Source organism: Nicotiana tabacum, chromosome 12 (genome assembly GCF_000715075.1).
Source record: "Nicotiana tabacum cultivar K326 chromosome 12, ASM71507v2, whole genome shotgun sequence".
Taxonomy (NCBI): Eukaryota; Viridiplantae; Streptophyta; class Magnoliopsida; order Solanales; family Solanaceae; genus Nicotiana; species Nicotiana tabacum.
Genome location: NC_134091.1, coordinates 25,006,793 through 25,025,648, shown reverse-complemented (window position 1 = coordinate 25,025,648; position 18,856 = coordinate 25,006,793). Strand labels below are relative to the sequence as shown.

Below are 18,856 nucleotides of genomic sequence, written 5' to 3'. Positions count from 1 at the left end.
AACTCTCAGGTGTAAATAAAAGCAAAAGATTGACAACCCTTTTCTCTCCTAATTAGCAGCAGTTTTGGTTCACTTCCACAAAGTAGTTATTTTTGTAACACGCGCCAACTCATCAAGCAATTATCTCACCCTTTCTCAAACATTTTTAGCAGTTGAAAAGCAATTAGCTGCACTACTGAAGAGATTTCCTTATCATTTCTAATCTTAATACAACGAGCTAACTAATAAAATTTAACTAAGCCACTCCTAAAGATGAAGCCAACTTCTTATAAATTATTAACTCAAATGTTACTAACTGTATCGTCTTTCTGTTGATGTTGGTGAATGGCGACTGATAAAGAGTTCAAGGACCTTCAAGAAGCAATTAGATTTCTCTGCAGAAGCAGAAGCATCGGCATAACATACAATTCCCCTAGGTCACGAGGCAATCCGAATCAAATATTTGATACATCTGCACTGGACAAAGCATATGCCACATTTTCGTGCACCAATATGAAACTGTATTTTCTTCCACCGCTATTCAGACGCATGAACTACAACTTCATCTACTTATAATGAGAAATAACATGTACATACTGGAAAATTTCCTTTAGAAAGAGTATAATTGCAATAACATGTCGCGTGCACTGCTACCACAATCACCATCTTCTTACCAATGATGTCAGCAACTGCAACAAAACGATTTTTTTCTTAATAAATACAGAAATTGAACAAGCAACCATGTTTTACACAGTTACTGCATAGTTGTCACGTAAGAAACAAACTTTCATGGCGTAGGAAGAATAAGAATAAGAATAGAAAGTAAGCACAGGTTTACGCCCACTCGTTTTCGTTTCCATTTGTTCCCTCAATGAACGTGAAAATTTCAAATATTTACTATCAAGTAAAGAAAAAACCATGCTTGTCTGAGAACAACCCAAAAGTCAGCTCTTAGCAAACAAATTGATCAAATGTCAACCAAGTGTTATTTCAACAAATAACGAGTTTAGTGCATGGGAAAATAAAAGCCATCACACAAAGGGGAGGATGTAGGCTTTCGGCTATGGGTTCAACTGAACCCATAACTTTCGACACGGAGTACGAATTTATATGTAAAAACTTATTAAAATCTCAAAAAATATTAGATTTGAACCCACAATTTTAATAGTACAATGCTAAAAATCTTAAAAGTTGAATCTATTAAATTTAGATCTTGGATCTGCCTCTTATCACACGCCACATGCATATAAAGTTCCGTGGCTTGAGTTAACAGATTTGATTGCTCAAACAGGGTAGCCATGTTAGGGAAGCAAGAAAAGGTTCATAGAAACAGCTATCGCGCCATTAATATCCCAAGTTACTGATTAGACAAGAGAAACTTTACCTCAAAAAGTTCAAAAGGGCTTCCGCTCTTATAAACATCATTCTTCTTCGGCTGGTCCTTCGGTAAGATGCTGAACAAGAGTGTCCTCCATCCGATAAGTAATACAGCAGTACTCCCCATGGTAACTATTATGAAGTTGACTGGTGGTATATGACCCACAGAGGCAGCCCTTATAGCTAAACCCACCTGCAAATGAAGAGAAGCAGAGAGTAAATAAGAGTCAGCTGATGATTAGGAATCCTTGATCCTCAACAAACCGAGAAAAAATGAAAGGCTGATAAATTTTTTTAAACAAAAACATGATCAAGCTCATGCTTCACGTAAGTGGGAGGGACTGAGCATAATCTATTTGTCTAACCTTTATCCTCAAATTACATCACTTCCTACTGATCTGTAAACTATAACGTCAGCGGTTACGGGGCCAATTTTTCGCAAATGGCACTGCACGGCAGCAGCCTGACACAAGCTACTCAGCCTTACTTTTTCCTCACTGTTTAGGACATAGAATTATTTCAGACTTCTGAAACGGAAGCAACACAATTACGGGTAAAAACACCCAACCTTTTATTATTCTCGCAGAATATACAAAGGACTCTCCGTTGGAAGGCTCACAACTGACTTCCTCCCAAGCCAACGAAATACAACACCTATATATAGGGGCTGTCACTGGCAGATTACAAGGGGCAATTACATCATAATGCTTGTCACTTGTCAAGCACTTAGCCATGTAATGGAGCACTTCCCACAAAATGGTCCCACCATTAGCACTTTTACATGTCTTGCACACACTGTCTTTAACTTGCATTGCCTTGTCATTTGACCATGCCTCGCACATTAGCTTATGATAATGTCTTTGTCACAGTCTTGCCGTCCGACTGATCCGTACGCATGCCTTGGCCAAATGCCATACGTCTGTTTTCGTTTGCCATCGTCGTCGCCCACATCCAAGGTTGCCTTGACATCACTCAAGCAACCTTGCCTAGCTGACCTGCCCAAGTCCATGCACTGACTTAAGCATGCACCCAGCTCCGTACATTGCTTGTCAAACCCATGCCGAAGGGCAATGTACAAGCCCTTGACATTGGTTCTACCCGGCATCCGTAATGTCTCAACATTAGGGACTAACAAACCACCCCCATTAGTTGGACTTGAGGTCCTCGTCGAGGCTGACTTCAAGTAGTCCTCTACTTGTTGTTCATACTGCCACAATGAAACATCATTTTCCCAAATCGCATATGTCTCGGGCTTTCCTTTCCATTGAATCAGGAATTCCGTCCGCCTATTCTTCTTATGCATCCCAAGAACCCGGTGGTCAAGAACCTTCTCAATTTCTTCCTCAAGCTGAGTGCGCATCTCAGGAGGAGCTCTCTTTGTTTTATGTCTGCCCGGATATTCAACATAAGGCTTTAGAAAACTCACATGGAAAGTTGGATGTATTTTCATTCTTTCAGGCAGCGTCAGTCGGTAAGCAACTTCACCAACAACTTCTAAAGAGGACCATCATACCTTGAAACCAAGGATCTATGCCTAACTCGACTGTCAATCTTTTTCCAAATCTGCGGAGTTTGCTTTAACAGCACCTTGTCACCCACTTTGAACTCCAAGGGACGCATATTTTTATCAGCATATTTCTTCATTCTTCTCTGAGCCTTTGCCAAGCTATCTGTCGCTTCTTTCGATGGACTTTATCAGTGGGTTCCCTAAGGTCAATGGATTGTCGTCGATCATGGTCGTGGTTGACAGGTTTTCTAAATATGTTGTTTTTATTGCTGCCCCTACAGAATGTTCTTCAAAAGATGTTGTTCTTCAAGAATGTGGTTAAATATATCGGAATGCCGAAGGACGTTATTAGTGACAGGGATGCTCGATTTACAGGCCGGTTCTGGACTCATCTGTTCAACTAGACGGGTACGAACTTGAAGTTTTCAACGGCGAATCATCCCCAAATTGATGGCCAAACCGAGAGAATTAACCATCTGTTGGAAAAATATTTGAGGCACTTCGTGACTGCCAGTCAACGCAATTGGACATATTTGCTAAATTGTGCACAATTCTCTTATAATTTGCACAAGTCTCTATCAACGGAGATGAGTCCGTTTGAGATTGTATTGGGGAAGCACCCTGCACAACCAGTGGCGATTGCACAACAAAGGACTGGGGTAAATGTCCAGCTGCTTACCGCTATGGTTGGGATAGACAAGCTATGATCAAAGAAGCGACAGATAGCTTGGCAAAGGCTCAGAGAAGAATGAAGAAATATGCTGACAAAAATAGGCGTCCCTTGGAGTTCAAAGTGGGTGACAAGGTGTTGTTAAAGCAAACTCCGCAGATTTGGAAAAAGATTGACAGTCGAGTTAGGCATAGATCCTTGGTTTCAAGGTATGATGGTCCTTTAGAAGTTGTTGCAAAAGTTGGTGAAGTTGCTTACCGACTGACGCTGCCTGAAAGAATGAAAATACATCCGACTTTCCATGTGAGTTTTCTAAAGCCTTATGTTGAAGATCCTGAAGATCCGGGCAGACACAAAACAAAGAGAGCTCCTCATGAGATGTGCACTCAGCTTGAGGAAGAAATTGAGAAGGTTCTTGACCACCGGGTTCTTGGGATGCATAAGAAGAATAGGCGGACGGAATTCCTGATTCAATGGAAAGGAATGCCCGAGACAGATGCGACTTTTCATTGTGGCAATATGAACAGCAAGTAGAGGACTATTTGAAGTCAGCCTCGACGAGGACGTCGAGTTCAACTAGTGGGAGTGATTTGTTAGCCCCTAATGGTGAGACGTGACGGATGTCGGGCAGAACCAATGTCAAGGGCTTGTACATTGCCCTTTGGCATGGGTTCGTCTGGGTTTGACAAGCAATGTACGAAGCTGGGAGTATGCTTAAGCCAGTGCACAGACTTGGGCAGGTCAGCTAGGCAAGGTTCCTTGAGTGATGGCAAGGCAGCCTTTGATATAGGCGACGACGATGGCAAACAAAGACATACGCATGGCATTTTGCCAAGGCATGCGTATGGATCAATGGGACGGCAAGGCTGTGACGAAGACATTGTCATAAGCTAATGTGCGAGGCATGGTCAAATGACGAGGCAAGTTAAAGACAAAGTGTGGGCAAAGCTGTGTGCAAGACATGTTACATTGAGTTAAAGTGCTAATGGTGGGGCCATTTCGTGGGAAGTGCTCCACCAAACATGGCTAAGTGCTGAAGAGGACCATTTCGTGGGAAGTGCTCCATTACATGGCTAAGTGTTTGTTTATAGTGTTTGACAGGTGACAAGCACTATGATGTAATTGCCCCTTGTAATCTGCCAGTGGCAGCCCCTATATATAGGTGTTGTATTTCGTTGGCTTGAGAGGAAGTCAGTTGTGAGCCTTCCAACGGAGAGTCCTTTGTATATTCTGCGAGAATAATAAAAGGTTGGGTGTTTACCCGTAATTGTGTTGCTTCCATTTCAGAAGTCTGAAATAATTCTAAGTCCTAAACAGTAAGGGAAAAGTAAGGCTGAGTAGCTTGAGTGTCAGGCTGCTGCCGTGCAGTGCCATTTGCGAAAAATTGGCCCTGTAACAACTGCAGTCACACAACATGCTGCCTTGTTCCAGCTTTACACATGCAAATAATTTCCCATGATGGGTAAGGCCTAGAAAATGCCCAACAAATTATGCAAATGACAACTTTTTCGTTGTTCAATGACTAATGAAATTCACGGGCAATGTATCAAGATGCGAGGAAATCTTGAGACTAGAAAATGATAGTTATCTATCAAACTCCAATGGAAGGCCAAAGCATCCATGGAAATGTCAAAGCAAGTATTGCATACCAAATCTTATGAAAAGACTACTTTAAGCAAATATAACCAGAAACATTTACCGAAGACAGTAGATCAGCCACACAAGAGTGAGTGTAACAGGGGAAAGATCCCCAATGTGATTTGTTGGTACTCAAATAAAGACTTATCCATAGTCATTTCCCTTTTTTTAATTCATTTTATGTGACGCATGACAGCATCTTCCCTATCAACACCACTGAAGAGATTCACATTCTTACTGTTGTCGCTGCTGTTATCACATAGACTTGTGATGAATCTTAGGAAAATTTGATTAACCATATATATTCTTTCCTATCGGAAAAGTTGCAATATATGAACACCCCTAAAACACCTATTTTCACAAAATCATTTAAACTTCAAGCACCAAGCTCTATACTGAATATATATGGTAAACAAAGGAGAGAAGTGTTAGATGAGAACTGGAGGTTTATTTCTAACAGAGGCTTGTCCAATGAATCTTAGGCAGAATTTGATTAACCATATAAGTTTTTCCTATCAGAAAAAATGCAACATATAAACAGCCAACTTGTAAGGATTGAATTGGAATGCCAATAACACTTCAAGGACCCACTATAACAATAGGAGAGTACTGTTTGAGGAGAACTAGAGGTTTTATTCTCAAATGGTTTCAAAGACAATCAAAATTATTCTCAATAATTCCAACTCTCTCATCTGTTCTACACAATATAAGTGTATCATTAGCATGAGTGCAACTTGTGATGTGCGGGTTAGACGCACATCATAAGTTTTGAACCCTGCCACAAATAAAATGCCTGGTATTAAGTGATGAGTAGAGGGGCAGGCCTATTATCCAGCAAGTTTCGAACAGTGCGCCACCAACACTCGGAGATTTTACGGCTATTTTTAAAGTCACCTATGGACTTGAAGACATTATCAGAACACAGGTTCAGTCGAACATCCAATAGTCCTATTCTCAATTTTTTCGGCCGGCCTCTACGCCTTAAATATTTGCAAAGACCATTAATCTAGTAGAAATTTATACTTATCCTAATACCAATCCCCCCATTAAATTATTCCCTCTTTGCCTCTAGAAGGGAAATCAAACAAAAATTGTGATCCAAATAATTCAGTACATTGTCACATCCATTTTCCGCGATATTACCCATCTCTCAATTCATATAGAAGGATTATCTTCCTTTTCTTCGACGAACTACCAACCAAAGTTGTATAAAGGAAGTCCTTTTTGGTTATGAGAAACCTTTCTTATGCAATTGATGTCACTTTGTTTTCCTTTTTCATCACTTTATCAGCAACTCCCTTATTAGGCCATTCCTTGGGGTGTACGACCTCAACATAACTCTTTTGTTTAATAACTTGACTATTATCAGTCTGAAGATGCTCTCCTAGCTCTGCAAACTCCTGAATCCGATGATTTATATGCAGAGTTACAAGTGTTCTCAGGGATTAAAATGGCTTCTTCTTCTATCTTAAATTCGATGTATTCTAACGAAACTTACGTAGTGGTTAAAGCTTTGCTTGATGTAGTACTTTTACAGCTGATCTTGCTTCCTCCGGCTACGAACAAATTTTCCACTGTTCTCTGATGCTGATCTCTTCAGTCTTCTCTACTCAAATCCAGAAAAGAATGTGATAGTTGATGAAAATGCTGCCAACAAAGTTCCTTCCTCTTCCACCAGCAAAACTACAAGAATTTCCCTTCTCCGCTCTCTTCCATTCTCAAGTGAATTGTGACCAACAACGAAAGGCAATCTTGTATCCATCTTTAATTTAGCAGAAAATAGCATGTTTCTCGTTGTCATATCCTAGGTTTAAGTTAGTCAGTGAAACAATCTCAAATTTCCACGGTAAAGAGAATCAAGTAAACGAAACAAAGATTAAGCAAGGGGTAGAAAGAAGGAAGTCGCTAGAAAGATGACAGTAAGTATGAGAACAGAAGATTGGCTCACTAGTCAGTTCCCAAGAGAGAGAAAGTTGTAAACTGATCAAATCATATACTCATCAAGATATTGTTGCAGCCTCCAGGGTAGAATATTCGAACACAACTATCAAAAATAAATTTAGCTGCAACCCCATAGTTCATTACCCATATTTTTTGGCCTTAGAGCTATCAATAATATGGATAATGAACAATCAGGTTGCAGCAACGTAATGTTCTTCACCATCACTTTATCAAATATGATACAAATTCGTAAGTAAAGTTGGATTACCATATTTTTCTTTCACAAACTTTTTAACTAGCAAGATGTCCAATTGAAATGATGTTCGACTCTATTCACAATTGGAAATTGGTCAGTTATTTATTTTGTTGACATCTTTATTCCAATTCCTCTTCTTCAAATTTGATAAGTTGTATTTAGCAGATACTTTGTTCCTTTAGTTACATTCTACTTTTAAAAAAAAGGTAGTTTTAAACTCTTGATTATGGGCTAGAGCGCTTTTGACCTATAAGTCATGGATTCGAGCCGTGAAATCAGTCATTGATGCTTGCATCAGGGTAGGCTGCCTACATCAATCTCGCTCGGGGTGCAGCCCTTGCCCGGACCCTGCGTGGCTTTGTGCACCGAGCAGCCCTTTTTAGCGCTTTTACATATTGTACTCTCTCCGTCCACGCAACCACTTCCGAGACATCCCAAAATATTCGACATGTTTCTGCAACTAGTAATACTCTATTTATACAATTGAAAATTCTCATATCTACAAAAGCATTGTACTTCATTTAAATAGTTTAACATTGAGATGGATGTGTGTGTATAGCAGGAGAGATATGATCAGGAATGAAGTTATACGAGACAAGGTGGGCGTGGCCCCTGTGGGAGAAAAGATGCGGGAATCGAGGTTGAGATGGTTCGGGCATGTGAATAGGAGAGACACCAATGCACCCGTTAGGAGGTGTGAGAGGTTGACCATAGCGGGTCTAGGGGGGTGTAGAGGGAGGCCTAAGAAGTACTGGGAAGAGGTGATTAGGCAGGACATAGCGCTACTTCAGCTTACCGAGGACATGACCCTCGATAGGAAGGTGTGGAGGTCGAGTATTAGAGTTGTGGGTTGACAAGTAGTCGAAAGTTTCTCCTAGTCTCACCTACAGTATTGGTACTAGTCTTAGTTTACTATTCCTAGTTTCGTGTTGGTGCACGGTGTGTCATCCTTACCGGTAGTATTGGCACTATTCTTGTACTTTCCTATTCCTTGATCTTTGTTATTACTTGGCCATTTGCTTTCTTTGTCCTATTACATTGTTATTGCTATTGTTTATTTATTGCTCCCTTATCTGTTCCTGAGCCGAGGGTCTATCGATAACAGTCTCTCTACCCTCATAAAGTAGGGATAAGGTCTGCGTACACACTACCCTCCCCATACCCCATTTGTGGGATTTTACTGGGTTTGTTGTTGTTGTTGTAACATTAAGTAATGTGATGTTTCTGGCTTATACTAAGTTATCAATTATTAAGTTGATATTTTTTCTACTTTTACCAAAAGAAGATACAATGGAATCTTACCTTGTACTACTTGTACCCATTCACACTATGTCACATAAAGAAAGAGAGTATTTTGTATATGCAAGCTAGAGAGAGCCATCGTATAAGAAAACTTATACCACACATCATATATGGAGTTTTGCCAAGGCGGAATTTGTAACCTTTCCAAACAAAGTTAAAAATTTCATTAAGACATAACTAATCATCCCTCATTTAGTAACTTGTTTGATTGGGCACGAAAGTTTAGAAAGGAAAAAAAAAACTTTGGGAACTTTAGCATCAAACATGCCATAACATTTGTTTGCCTATATCATGTCTTTAAGTATAATATGAAAAGTTTAGAAGTTAAATCGTTCCTAAACATAGAAAAGTGTCATTCTTTTTTGAACAAACTAAAAGGAAAGAGTGTTACATAAAATGGAAAAGAGAGAGTAAATTCTAAGCACACCGAAACTGGTTTTAACCTATGATGCAGTTCAACATATTCAAGCTTATTCCTGGTCACATGCAGTCAAGCACAAACCAAGTTACTGAGCAATAGTTCTACTTAAGGCCTCATTACACTCTGAAATGTTTCTAGATTACTAGCTTATTTGTTCTCCTGTTAAGGGCACAGAATGTTTTACATAAGTATTACAACTTCATTCTAATTACACTATTACACCTTACTTGCCGTTAGTTTCCCGATCTGGAAGCACCATTTCAGCTCACTACCGACAACTTTCATGGCACAGTCACCCTAAAAGAGGTTTTGCACCTCCTTCTCCTCTTCAAGTTTGTCGCCTTAACGGCTTAACCATGCATTTTGCATTATGCGCAACTACCACACATCCATGAGTTTTCTTTTGGCAGATCTCTGCATCTTATTGGGAGTGCCAATACTAAAAATCTAATTCCTAAGATATTTCCTTCCTCATATTGAATTTGTTCCTGTCTATCTAAAATGATAGAAAATCCTAAGTTCTTGAAATTCTGCTCCTCATCTCCTGATAGCATTGGCCAAAGCCCGAGGAAGTTCCAAGCTGTAATTGTTGGGAAAAGTTATCCCCATGTGATTGGCTAACGAGAAGAAAGAGAAAAATAAAAAGAAATAGACAAAGAAAAAAGGCAAGGAAGACAGCCTTCCATTGCCAGCCCCAACGGAGAAATGTCGGGGGCCAAAAATGGCAACCGACTTTGGCAAAGAACAGTAGGAGCCTAATTAATACGCTAATGTAATTGATTACGTCAGTAGAGTATTTTGAAGTCTGTAATAGGTCTCTTTCATGCTTCGCACATTTCTTAGGAATAGAGATGTAGATCACTTATTGGGACCCTTGAAATCCACAGAATATTCATTGTAAATCAATGAGAATAAAAGTGAGAAATAAGGAACTGATAAAACAAGACCCAAGAGGAGCACAACAATACCACTATAGTAGATGAGATACAATAAGCAATCGAATATCACGAAATCCCCGAGTTTAACACACTCAAAAAGGAATACCCTCTCCACCACCACTCAACTCTCTTTCCACATAGAGAATACCTCACTCATTGATCTACAACTCTCTATTCTTGAGAGCTCCTTGGTGGATCCACTAGATTAAATTCCAATTGGATGCTTGAATGAGGCACGGAAGATACCTATTTATGGGCTTCAAAAATATTGTATTGACATCATCAATTATATCAGCGTATTAAATAGGTTCCCACTTATTCATTGTCCAAATCCGGTTGCCAATTTTCGCCGACTGCCAATTTATCCTTTGGGTCAGCAACGGAAGGGAAGAAGTCTTCCTTTGTCATTTTCCTTCGTCTGCTTCCTTTTTGTTCCTCTTTCTTGCCTTTTACCTTCAATCATCACATGCGGATGACTTCCCCGCCATTAATATCTAGCTCTGCGATAGTTAACTAACAACCACAGCTTACAACTAGTAAATAGTAGAAAATGGTGAATAGAAAGCATTCAACTGAGATTTTAAATTTTCATGTTAGAGAAGCTGCAAGATGTATAACTATCTAGACTTGTAAATTGGAAGCAAGGTTGACCAAATACCAGTCACCCATATATTGGATTTGTTTGGTAACCACCAGATAATGAGAAGAATAACCAATAAATATCTATAAATTATAGTATCCAATCAACTGGTATATAAAAAGGACTAACCGGAATGCCTAATGACCATGATTTGGTAGCAGCAATGAAAGCCTTAAAAAAATCATTCTTTCCTCGACCATCCTCCCCATATCCTCCAAGGAAATATGCGCTCAAAAACCAACCTAAGGAACACAATCATCATTAAAAATTCAATCTTTATGTTCAAGAATACATAATAACTTAGAGAGATAAGCATAACATATCAATTTTCCAACCAGCAATGAAAGGATCAGAAGTTCGCAGCGTGTCGGGATCAAAAACAGGGAAGCCATGACTGAACCTTCCAATTGCAGAAAAAAACAATAGAGCCGCTACATCTCCACCAGCTAACAATGCCACCCAACTGAAAATCCACAAATTCATAAAGAAAAAAAAATCCCAATGAACAACACAATCACATACAAACAACACAACAACAATTACACCTCAGTCCTCACTATCCACCCCACTCCATTTCGGGCACGTTTAAAACCAATACTCAGTAACAACAGTATTACATACTCCGTATGTAATCATCTCATTAAGGGTAAAAAAAAGTTAATTTTTTTCTACAGATTGAAAGGGGGACAGACTAATAGAAAAGTGCATCACGTAGATTGGGAAAGAGGAAGTACTAATCAGATAAACAAAGACTTACCCCCATTTGTTGAGTTTATCACTAAAGGAAGAAGAATTGGGTTTCTCAAACTGGATAACACCTTCAAGAGGAACAGTATCTTGGCCCACGAAAGTGATTCCATCATCTGAGCCGAAAGAAGTTGACCCATTATTTGATCCACTAGTACTAGTAGTAGCAGTATTAGTTTGACGAGGAGCGCCGGCGCCGGAAGAAGATTCAGCGTTAGCAAGAGTGAGGGGTTTAGGGCGATCTTTTGGGCCGTGAATTGGGTTAGTAGTGGAAAGTTTAGTGGGGCGGCGATTGGAGAAGAGCGGAGGAATTGGGTGAGTGAATTTGAGGGAACAACGATGAGTTGCCGATAAAGCTCCGGCGGGAGCTTGGCTTAGAAGGTTCATTGTTTCCACTGCTTCCAATTCGTGGCTATCGTTCGATATGATTTCCGTTTTTTGGATTTTTGGTTTAAATTAAAATAGTGGTACATTGTCAACCTTAGTGGGAGCAAGCTGTTTTTGCCAGAAAAAATATTGTAAACTTTTTGAGAGAAAACCTAGGTGGAAAACAGGAAAATGATTTTTGAAAAGAACCCAGCCCCAAAAAATAAAAATAAAATATTGATAAGGTTACAAAACTTCTCTAATTTTCCTAGACATAAGAAGTTTTTTTCTAGTGTCATATTAAATCAAAACCTTTTCATCGAGGAAAAAAAAAACCTGCAGCACCCTTTTTTGAAGTTGTTAAACTATCTTCCAATCGACTAAAATTTATATTTTTTTATTTGCAAGGAGAAACAAAGCAACAAATTAAAAAAATAATTCAAAATTAAGCAAGAGAATGAAATTACAACAACATTTTCTTCAATACGCGAAGGAATACTAAAAGGTGCTTGGACGAGACTAACCATAGTTCTATATTGTTAAAGTAATTTTGTGGGATAGGTCGCACGAGATCTTTTTTTTTTTGGTTCAAAAGATACTTAATATATAATATTAAGGTTGAACGTTACAAGGAGCAGGAGGCAACATACACAATGGCCTAGGGGAGCGACCTCGGGATGGGTCGTAACAAAAAGGGGATGCATGTTGGAAACTAGTATTAGGGGAAGCCGTTTCCGGTGGGTTACAAAAAGGCCTGCCAAAGGTGCTGGGCCGGCAGTTAGGTTGAACCTGTCTAACAAAAAGCGTTCCCGAACGGTCTTCTGTTAGCGTCTTCTAAACAAAAGGTGGTGGTTGAGCAAAAACGATGATGCTTGGTGAACTGTCTATCTGGCAACCAGGTTTGACTTGTGAGTCAGCCACTTGGTTTTGCTTCCTGTACGTATGAAGTATGACTGAATCATCCAGTTGGGCGACCAGAGACCTGCAATCAAAGATAATGTTAGCATAAAGTGGATGGGAGGTATGTAGTAGAGTAATAATAGCCTTGGCGTCTAAGTTGACTTCAAGGGGTGTGTAGCCATGAGTGAAGGACAATTTTAGTCCATGGTAGAGTGCAAGCAGTTCAGCTTCAATGGTCCCATGAATAAAGCGGTGACCTGCGAAGCCCAAAATCCAGTTACACGATGAGTCACGGATGACTCCATCAATGCCCTCGTTGGTTAGTGTGTTGTGCAGCGGAACTATCAGTATTTAAAAGGAATCTACACTAGGAGGGTGCCACTTTATTTGCATAGGGAAACGTATAGATATGGTATGAGGAATGCAAAATGAGTTTTTGTAGCCATGTTATAGGGGGCGACAATACTATCGAGTTTTATGATTTCTGGTAATATGGAGAAGGTTGACAATGGTTGTACTGCTACTGGACAGTGGAGGAATAAATGCGGAATTGTTTTGGAGCTGGTAAGGCATAAGGCACATGTGGCGTCTCGGAAGATGCCTATGTGATGATAATGTGAGGCAGTAGGGAGGCAATTATAGCTTAGTCAACCAAAGGAAGTGCTTAATTTTTGGTGGGAGATGAAGTTTCCATATCCAATTAAAGGAGGGTTCTGAGGATGTGAGTAAGTGGTTATAAAGTGATTTGATGGTGAATGTTACTCGTGGATCGAGAGTCCAAGCAAACTAATCGGGGTTAGTGGTATAGGAAGGAATATATGTATTAAGAATTTGCTGGAAGAATCGTGACGGGAGCTCAAAAGGGAGAGATGCGAAGTCCTATTGACCTCGGGTAAAATAAGTGTATAGTGTATCAAAGACGACATGTCTTGGTAGAGGCCCTGTGATTAGGAGTGTTCATAAAAACCCGAAAAACCGAACCAAACCGATCAAAAAAATTGATACTTTTTAGGTTTGGTTGGTTTTGATTTTAATCAAAAAATAACCAAAAATAATCGAACCAAACCGATTTATTATTTTTATTTAAAATATATATATATATATATATATATATATATATATATATATATATATATATATATATATATATATATATATATATATATATATATATGTTACTAAAATTTTATGGTACATATTAGTCGTTTGTATTTTGTCTAGTTCTTTGCTATTTTAATAATCTAATTCTTTGTCTTTACATTTTAGTTTGATTGGTAGTTTTCTTTTGCTAAATACAAGAATTTATTTCACGTTAAAATCGATTTTTAATTGAGTAGCTAAATTATTCATCAATATTTGATTCAATTATCATCAATATATCTTGGTAAATGATAAATTTCTCAAAGAGCAATTGGTTTGATAGTGTTATGTTGAAAATATAATCGCCAAAATATGTGTTTGATAGTGTTATGTTGAAAATATAGTCGCCAAAATATGTGTTTTCGTAGTGTATGTCTCATATTTTTTAAAAAAGAAGATAAAAACCGAAAAACCGACAAAAACCGAATCGATAAAAAACCGACTTAATTGGTTTGGTTTGGTTCCAATATTTGAATAACCGACTTACTTGGTTTGATTTTTTTTTTAGGAGAAAACCGATCCAAACCGAACCATGAACACCCCTACTTATGATACACTGTCTCAGGGGTTGATTAGGTCCGATCCAGGAATCAAACCAGAAGTTAATGAGAGTGTCGTCACCAATGAGCCATTTAATGCCTTGTTGGCAGAGGTTACAGCCCATGAGTAGGTTAGTCCAGATAAAAGAGCTACAGGCGTGGAGATTGGTCGTTCGGTAAAAGTATTTATGGAGAAGGGTAGAGGCCCATAAGGAGGAGGGGTTGCGAAGCATTTGCCAGGCTTGAATAGCTAGTAAGGCTTGATTTTTTTATGAAGGCGTTGTATACCTAATCCGCCATGAGTTTTTGGCGTGGTAACAATACTCCATTTTATGAGGTGGATTTTCTTTTTATTGAGAGTGGTGCCCCAAAGAAAATTGTGTTGGCATCGTTCTAATTGAGAGATGATAGTACGAGGAATATTAAGGTAGTGCATTACATGATTCGGGAGGTTGTTTAGGTTAGAGTTAATAAGAGTTGTGCGCCCAGCCATAGAAAGGAAGTTTGTTTTCCAACCCGCAAGCTTTTGTTTAAAGTTATCAAGAATGAACTGAAAATCACATTTACTAGGCCGGTCAGTAAAAATTGAGAAGCCTAGATATTTACCAAGAGATGTACCTTCGTGCATGTTAAAATAGGAGAGAACAAAATTCATATCCTGGGAGGAACAATTTTTTCAGTTTTTTTTTTATTTATTTCTGAAAGTTAATTTTTTGACTTGAGACTTGATTGAAGTCGTTAAGGATGTCAATGATGGTATGGAAACTGCTTGCTGATGTCGTAGAAGTAAGGATGATATCATCCGCAAAGAACAAGTGAGAGATAGCGGGGCCATGTCTAGAGATACAGATGGATTTCCATAGTTGATAATCGACGGCTGATAAGTGGAAATTTTGACTACTTATTAGCGCTTTTTAGCTTTCGTTTTAGTCTAAAAGTGCTTAATTATGTTCCTAAAAACTGATAAAATATGCTTAATTGCAGGAATATTGGAAGATGAGCTCTCAAGATGAAATCCAACTCAAGAATGAGTAATCTGAACTCAAGGACAAAAATATGTACAAAAGCTCAGAAGTGCGGACCGCAGAATATCATCTGCAGCCGCAGGTCGTGAAGAAATTCCCATCAGATAAATGTGTAAAGTGCAGTTCGCACATAAATTGTGCGGCCGCAGAAGCTGGGTTAGAGAAAAAGTTCAGAGAACTTGTATCTCAAAGTGCGGACCGCACCATTACTGTGCGGCCGCAGAAAGAAAGCAGTACGGCAGCAGATTTCCACTCCTGTCAAGATAAAGAAAAGTGCGGATCGCAGATGAAATTGTGCGGCCGCAGAACCTCCGAAAGGGCATTTTTGTCCGAAAATTTTAGCTTTGTATAAATAGAAGAGTTTCACTTTTTTTGGTTAACTTTTGACATCAGCTGCTACAATAGATGATTTCTTTTACTCTTTTTAATAGTTTTTGTTATTTTGAGCTTTTTGAATATTAATTTCATCATTTTAATTATCAATATGGGTTTAGTTATCATTTCTTCTCCTATTTCTTCCAATTTAAGCATAAGTAGCTAGATTTTCACTAGGGTTATGATCCAACTCTAGTGTGTAAACTTAATGGGTGTTTGATTTATTGCTCGTTTATGGTTGGGTGCTTATTATCTAGCCTAGTTCTTGCTTTTATTTGAAGAATTAATGGTTGCAAATACTAATTCATGCATATTTGACTTGGTCTCTACTTGAGAAAGAGAGACTTAGTCTAGGAAAACTTGGCTAGCAAGAAATTGGGTCAATCGAGAGATTGATAAGCCCAATTAAAGGGTTTAACCTAGAGATAGTAAAACCCGACTTGAGCTTCTTATCAGCTATTTTGTTCAATACCCATTTGGACTTGAGAAAGTCAAATTGGGCAAAATCACTCTCTGACCGATAGGTATTGAGTGGGTACTTGAGTGTTGATAACTATAATACACCCCGACTAATAAAATAAGCTTTAAAGTTTATAACCCATTAGGTGAACACCTAGGTGAAGGTCATAGCCCTAGGCCTTTTATATCATTTGAAAAATAACAAAAACAATTTCTTAGTTTCATTCTTTCACTTGCAATCGTAGTGTAATTTAGATTTTTAATCAACCAAACTTTGCGGAAGTGAAAATTTAGATATACAAACTCACACGCTAAGATTTATACTACTAACTCCCATTCATATAGCTCCCTGTGGAATTCGACCCCTACTCATGTTAGGCATTACTATTGCATCGACCATTTTTATAACCTCAAATAGATGAGTGAAATTGAACGAGATTAATTTTTGGCACCGTTACCGGGGAGCTAAAAACGGTGTTAGCTATATATTTAAGTGTGTTTTGGGGATATCTTCTTTTCCTTCCTAGTTACTAACGTGTGAGTATTGTAAGTGCGATCATGGCAAACAATGATCTCAGAAACATAGACGTGGGGGATGTGGATGTTGAGGATGATCAAATGGATGAGGTCCCTTTTGAACCTCAAGCCAATAGACGAGGTCGACCCGCCTCAAGACAATGTACCCGCTCCGCCCCCACCTCCACCATGAGAGGCTCTACACCGGGTGTCGCGAATGAAGGGTATGCAAGTGCTATAGTCCCTCCCCGTATTAGGGCGGACAACTTCCAAATAACCAACGTGATGCTCACTTTACTCGAGCAATGAGGGTTCTTCACTGGTGCATCGGGTCAAAATGCATACAAACATTTGAAGTGGTTTGTAGATATGTGTTGGGGGAGCAAACAAACAAATGTCTCCAAGGATGCTTTGAGGCTAAGGCTTTTTCCCTTCTCTCTATGGGGGAAAGCTTTAGATTGGTTGGAACGTTTTCCAAATCATTCCATTCATACCTGGGATGAACTAGCGGAGAAATTTATTTCAAAGTACTTCTCTCCCGGACACATGGCTATTCTTCGGGATGAAATTCTAGCATTCAAGCAAGAGCCCAATGAATCACTACACGAGATATGGGAAATGTATAGAACAATGGTGAAAGAGTGCCCCAACAATGATATGACGGAGAACATAATTCAATAAACTTTCTATCGGGGGATCAATACTACCAACCAATGTGTAGTGAATCAACTTGCCGGTGGGAACTTCATGACTACGCCTTATGCGGAGGCGTGCGATATTTTGGATGAGATAACAGATACTTCATCGGCGTGGCAATCTAGAGCCAATGTTCCACAAGGTGATCCAAATGTGATTCTTCTTCATAAAGAGTTAAATGACCATGGGCAAGTCATAGCCGAGTTGACAACCACCATGAACCAATTGGCAAAGGCTCAACTTCAACAAATGCAAAACCCGAGGCAAGTCAATGCTATGGAGGGAGTTAATATGATGGTAAACAAGAGAAGAATAAGAAGTCCACAAGGGCAACAAAGAGTGAACAATTTTGTGCAAGATGATAGTGGATTTGATCAAGGTGATTCTTACAATGATCAAGAATAAAAGATCCAATATGTGAATAACTTTCAAGGGCAAAGAAACAACTTCCAAGGCCATAGTCAATAACAATGGAGACCTTCAAATAATTAAGGCAATTGGAATTCTAACAACCGAGGTAATTGAAATAGTGGAAACAATCAAGGCAATTAGAATAACAACAATCAAGGCAATTGGAGTGGAAGCAATAGCCAAGGAAATTGGCAAAACAATAATAACCAAGGCAATTGGGGAGGCAACAACCAAGGCGGGTGGAACAACAACCAAGGAAATTGGGGGTCGGGTTTTCAAATGCCCCCGATGTATCAACAACCGAGCAACCCTCCTCCTTATCCTTCTCATGGTCCTAGTTCCTCCAACAATGAAATGGGTCGTATTGAGAACATGTTCAAGCAAATAATGGAGAAGAATGCCAATTCCGATGCCCAACTTGCTTCACACAACACATCAATCCGAAACTTAGAAGTGCAAATGGGTCAAATCTCTCAAGCTTTAAATTCTCGTCCTAAGGAGGCACTACCAAATGATACGGTGGTGAACCCGAAGGGTAGGAACAATACGGGGCATGCCATGGCCGTTACTACAAGAAGTGGAAGAGGTGGAAAGTACCTACCTCAAGTCAAAGGCAACTTGTGGATGATGAGCAAGTGGTTGAAGAAGAGGAGATCCCGAACAATGTTGTGTAAGCAAATGATGAAGTGCAGATTAATATTGATGACATGATGGAAGAGACTCAAGAGGATGTGAACCCGTCTAGGGATCATGTGATTGACATACCAGAACCGGTAGTGCAAAAAGCTAAGGCACCATTGCCTAAGCCACCTCCTCCCTATCCTCAAAGGCTTGCCAAGAAACATGGCGAGAATCAATTCAAAAAGTTTATTGATATGATGAAGAGTTTCTCGATAAATATGCCATTAGTTGAAGATTTGGAGCAAAAGCCTGGATATGCAAAGTTTATGAAGAACTTGGTGACGAAGAAGTGGTTGATGAATTTTGAAACTATCAAAGTCACTCACCAAGTG

General features: G+C 39.2%; 1 protein-coding gene across 1 annotated transcript; it reads right to left on the bottom strand.

Annotated features, from left to right (window-relative positions):
- Positions 1 to 348: 348 nt before the first annotated feature.
- LOC107804776 (uncharacterized) lies at positions 349 to 11,872 on the bottom strand. Its single transcript, XM_016628708.2, has 5 exons — positions 11,427 to 11,872; positions 11,005 to 11,132; positions 10,799 to 10,911; positions 1,364 to 1,549; positions 349 to 668 (listed from the first exon to the last, which is right to left on the bottom strand). The coding sequence occupies exons 1-5, from the start codon at positions 11,801 to 11,803 to the stop codon at positions 639 to 641; spliced, it is 834 nt and encodes a 277-aa protein (XP_016484194.1). The 5' UTR covers positions 11,804 to 11,872; the 3' UTR covers positions 349 to 638.
- Positions 11,873 to 18,856: the final 6,984 nt, after the last annotated feature.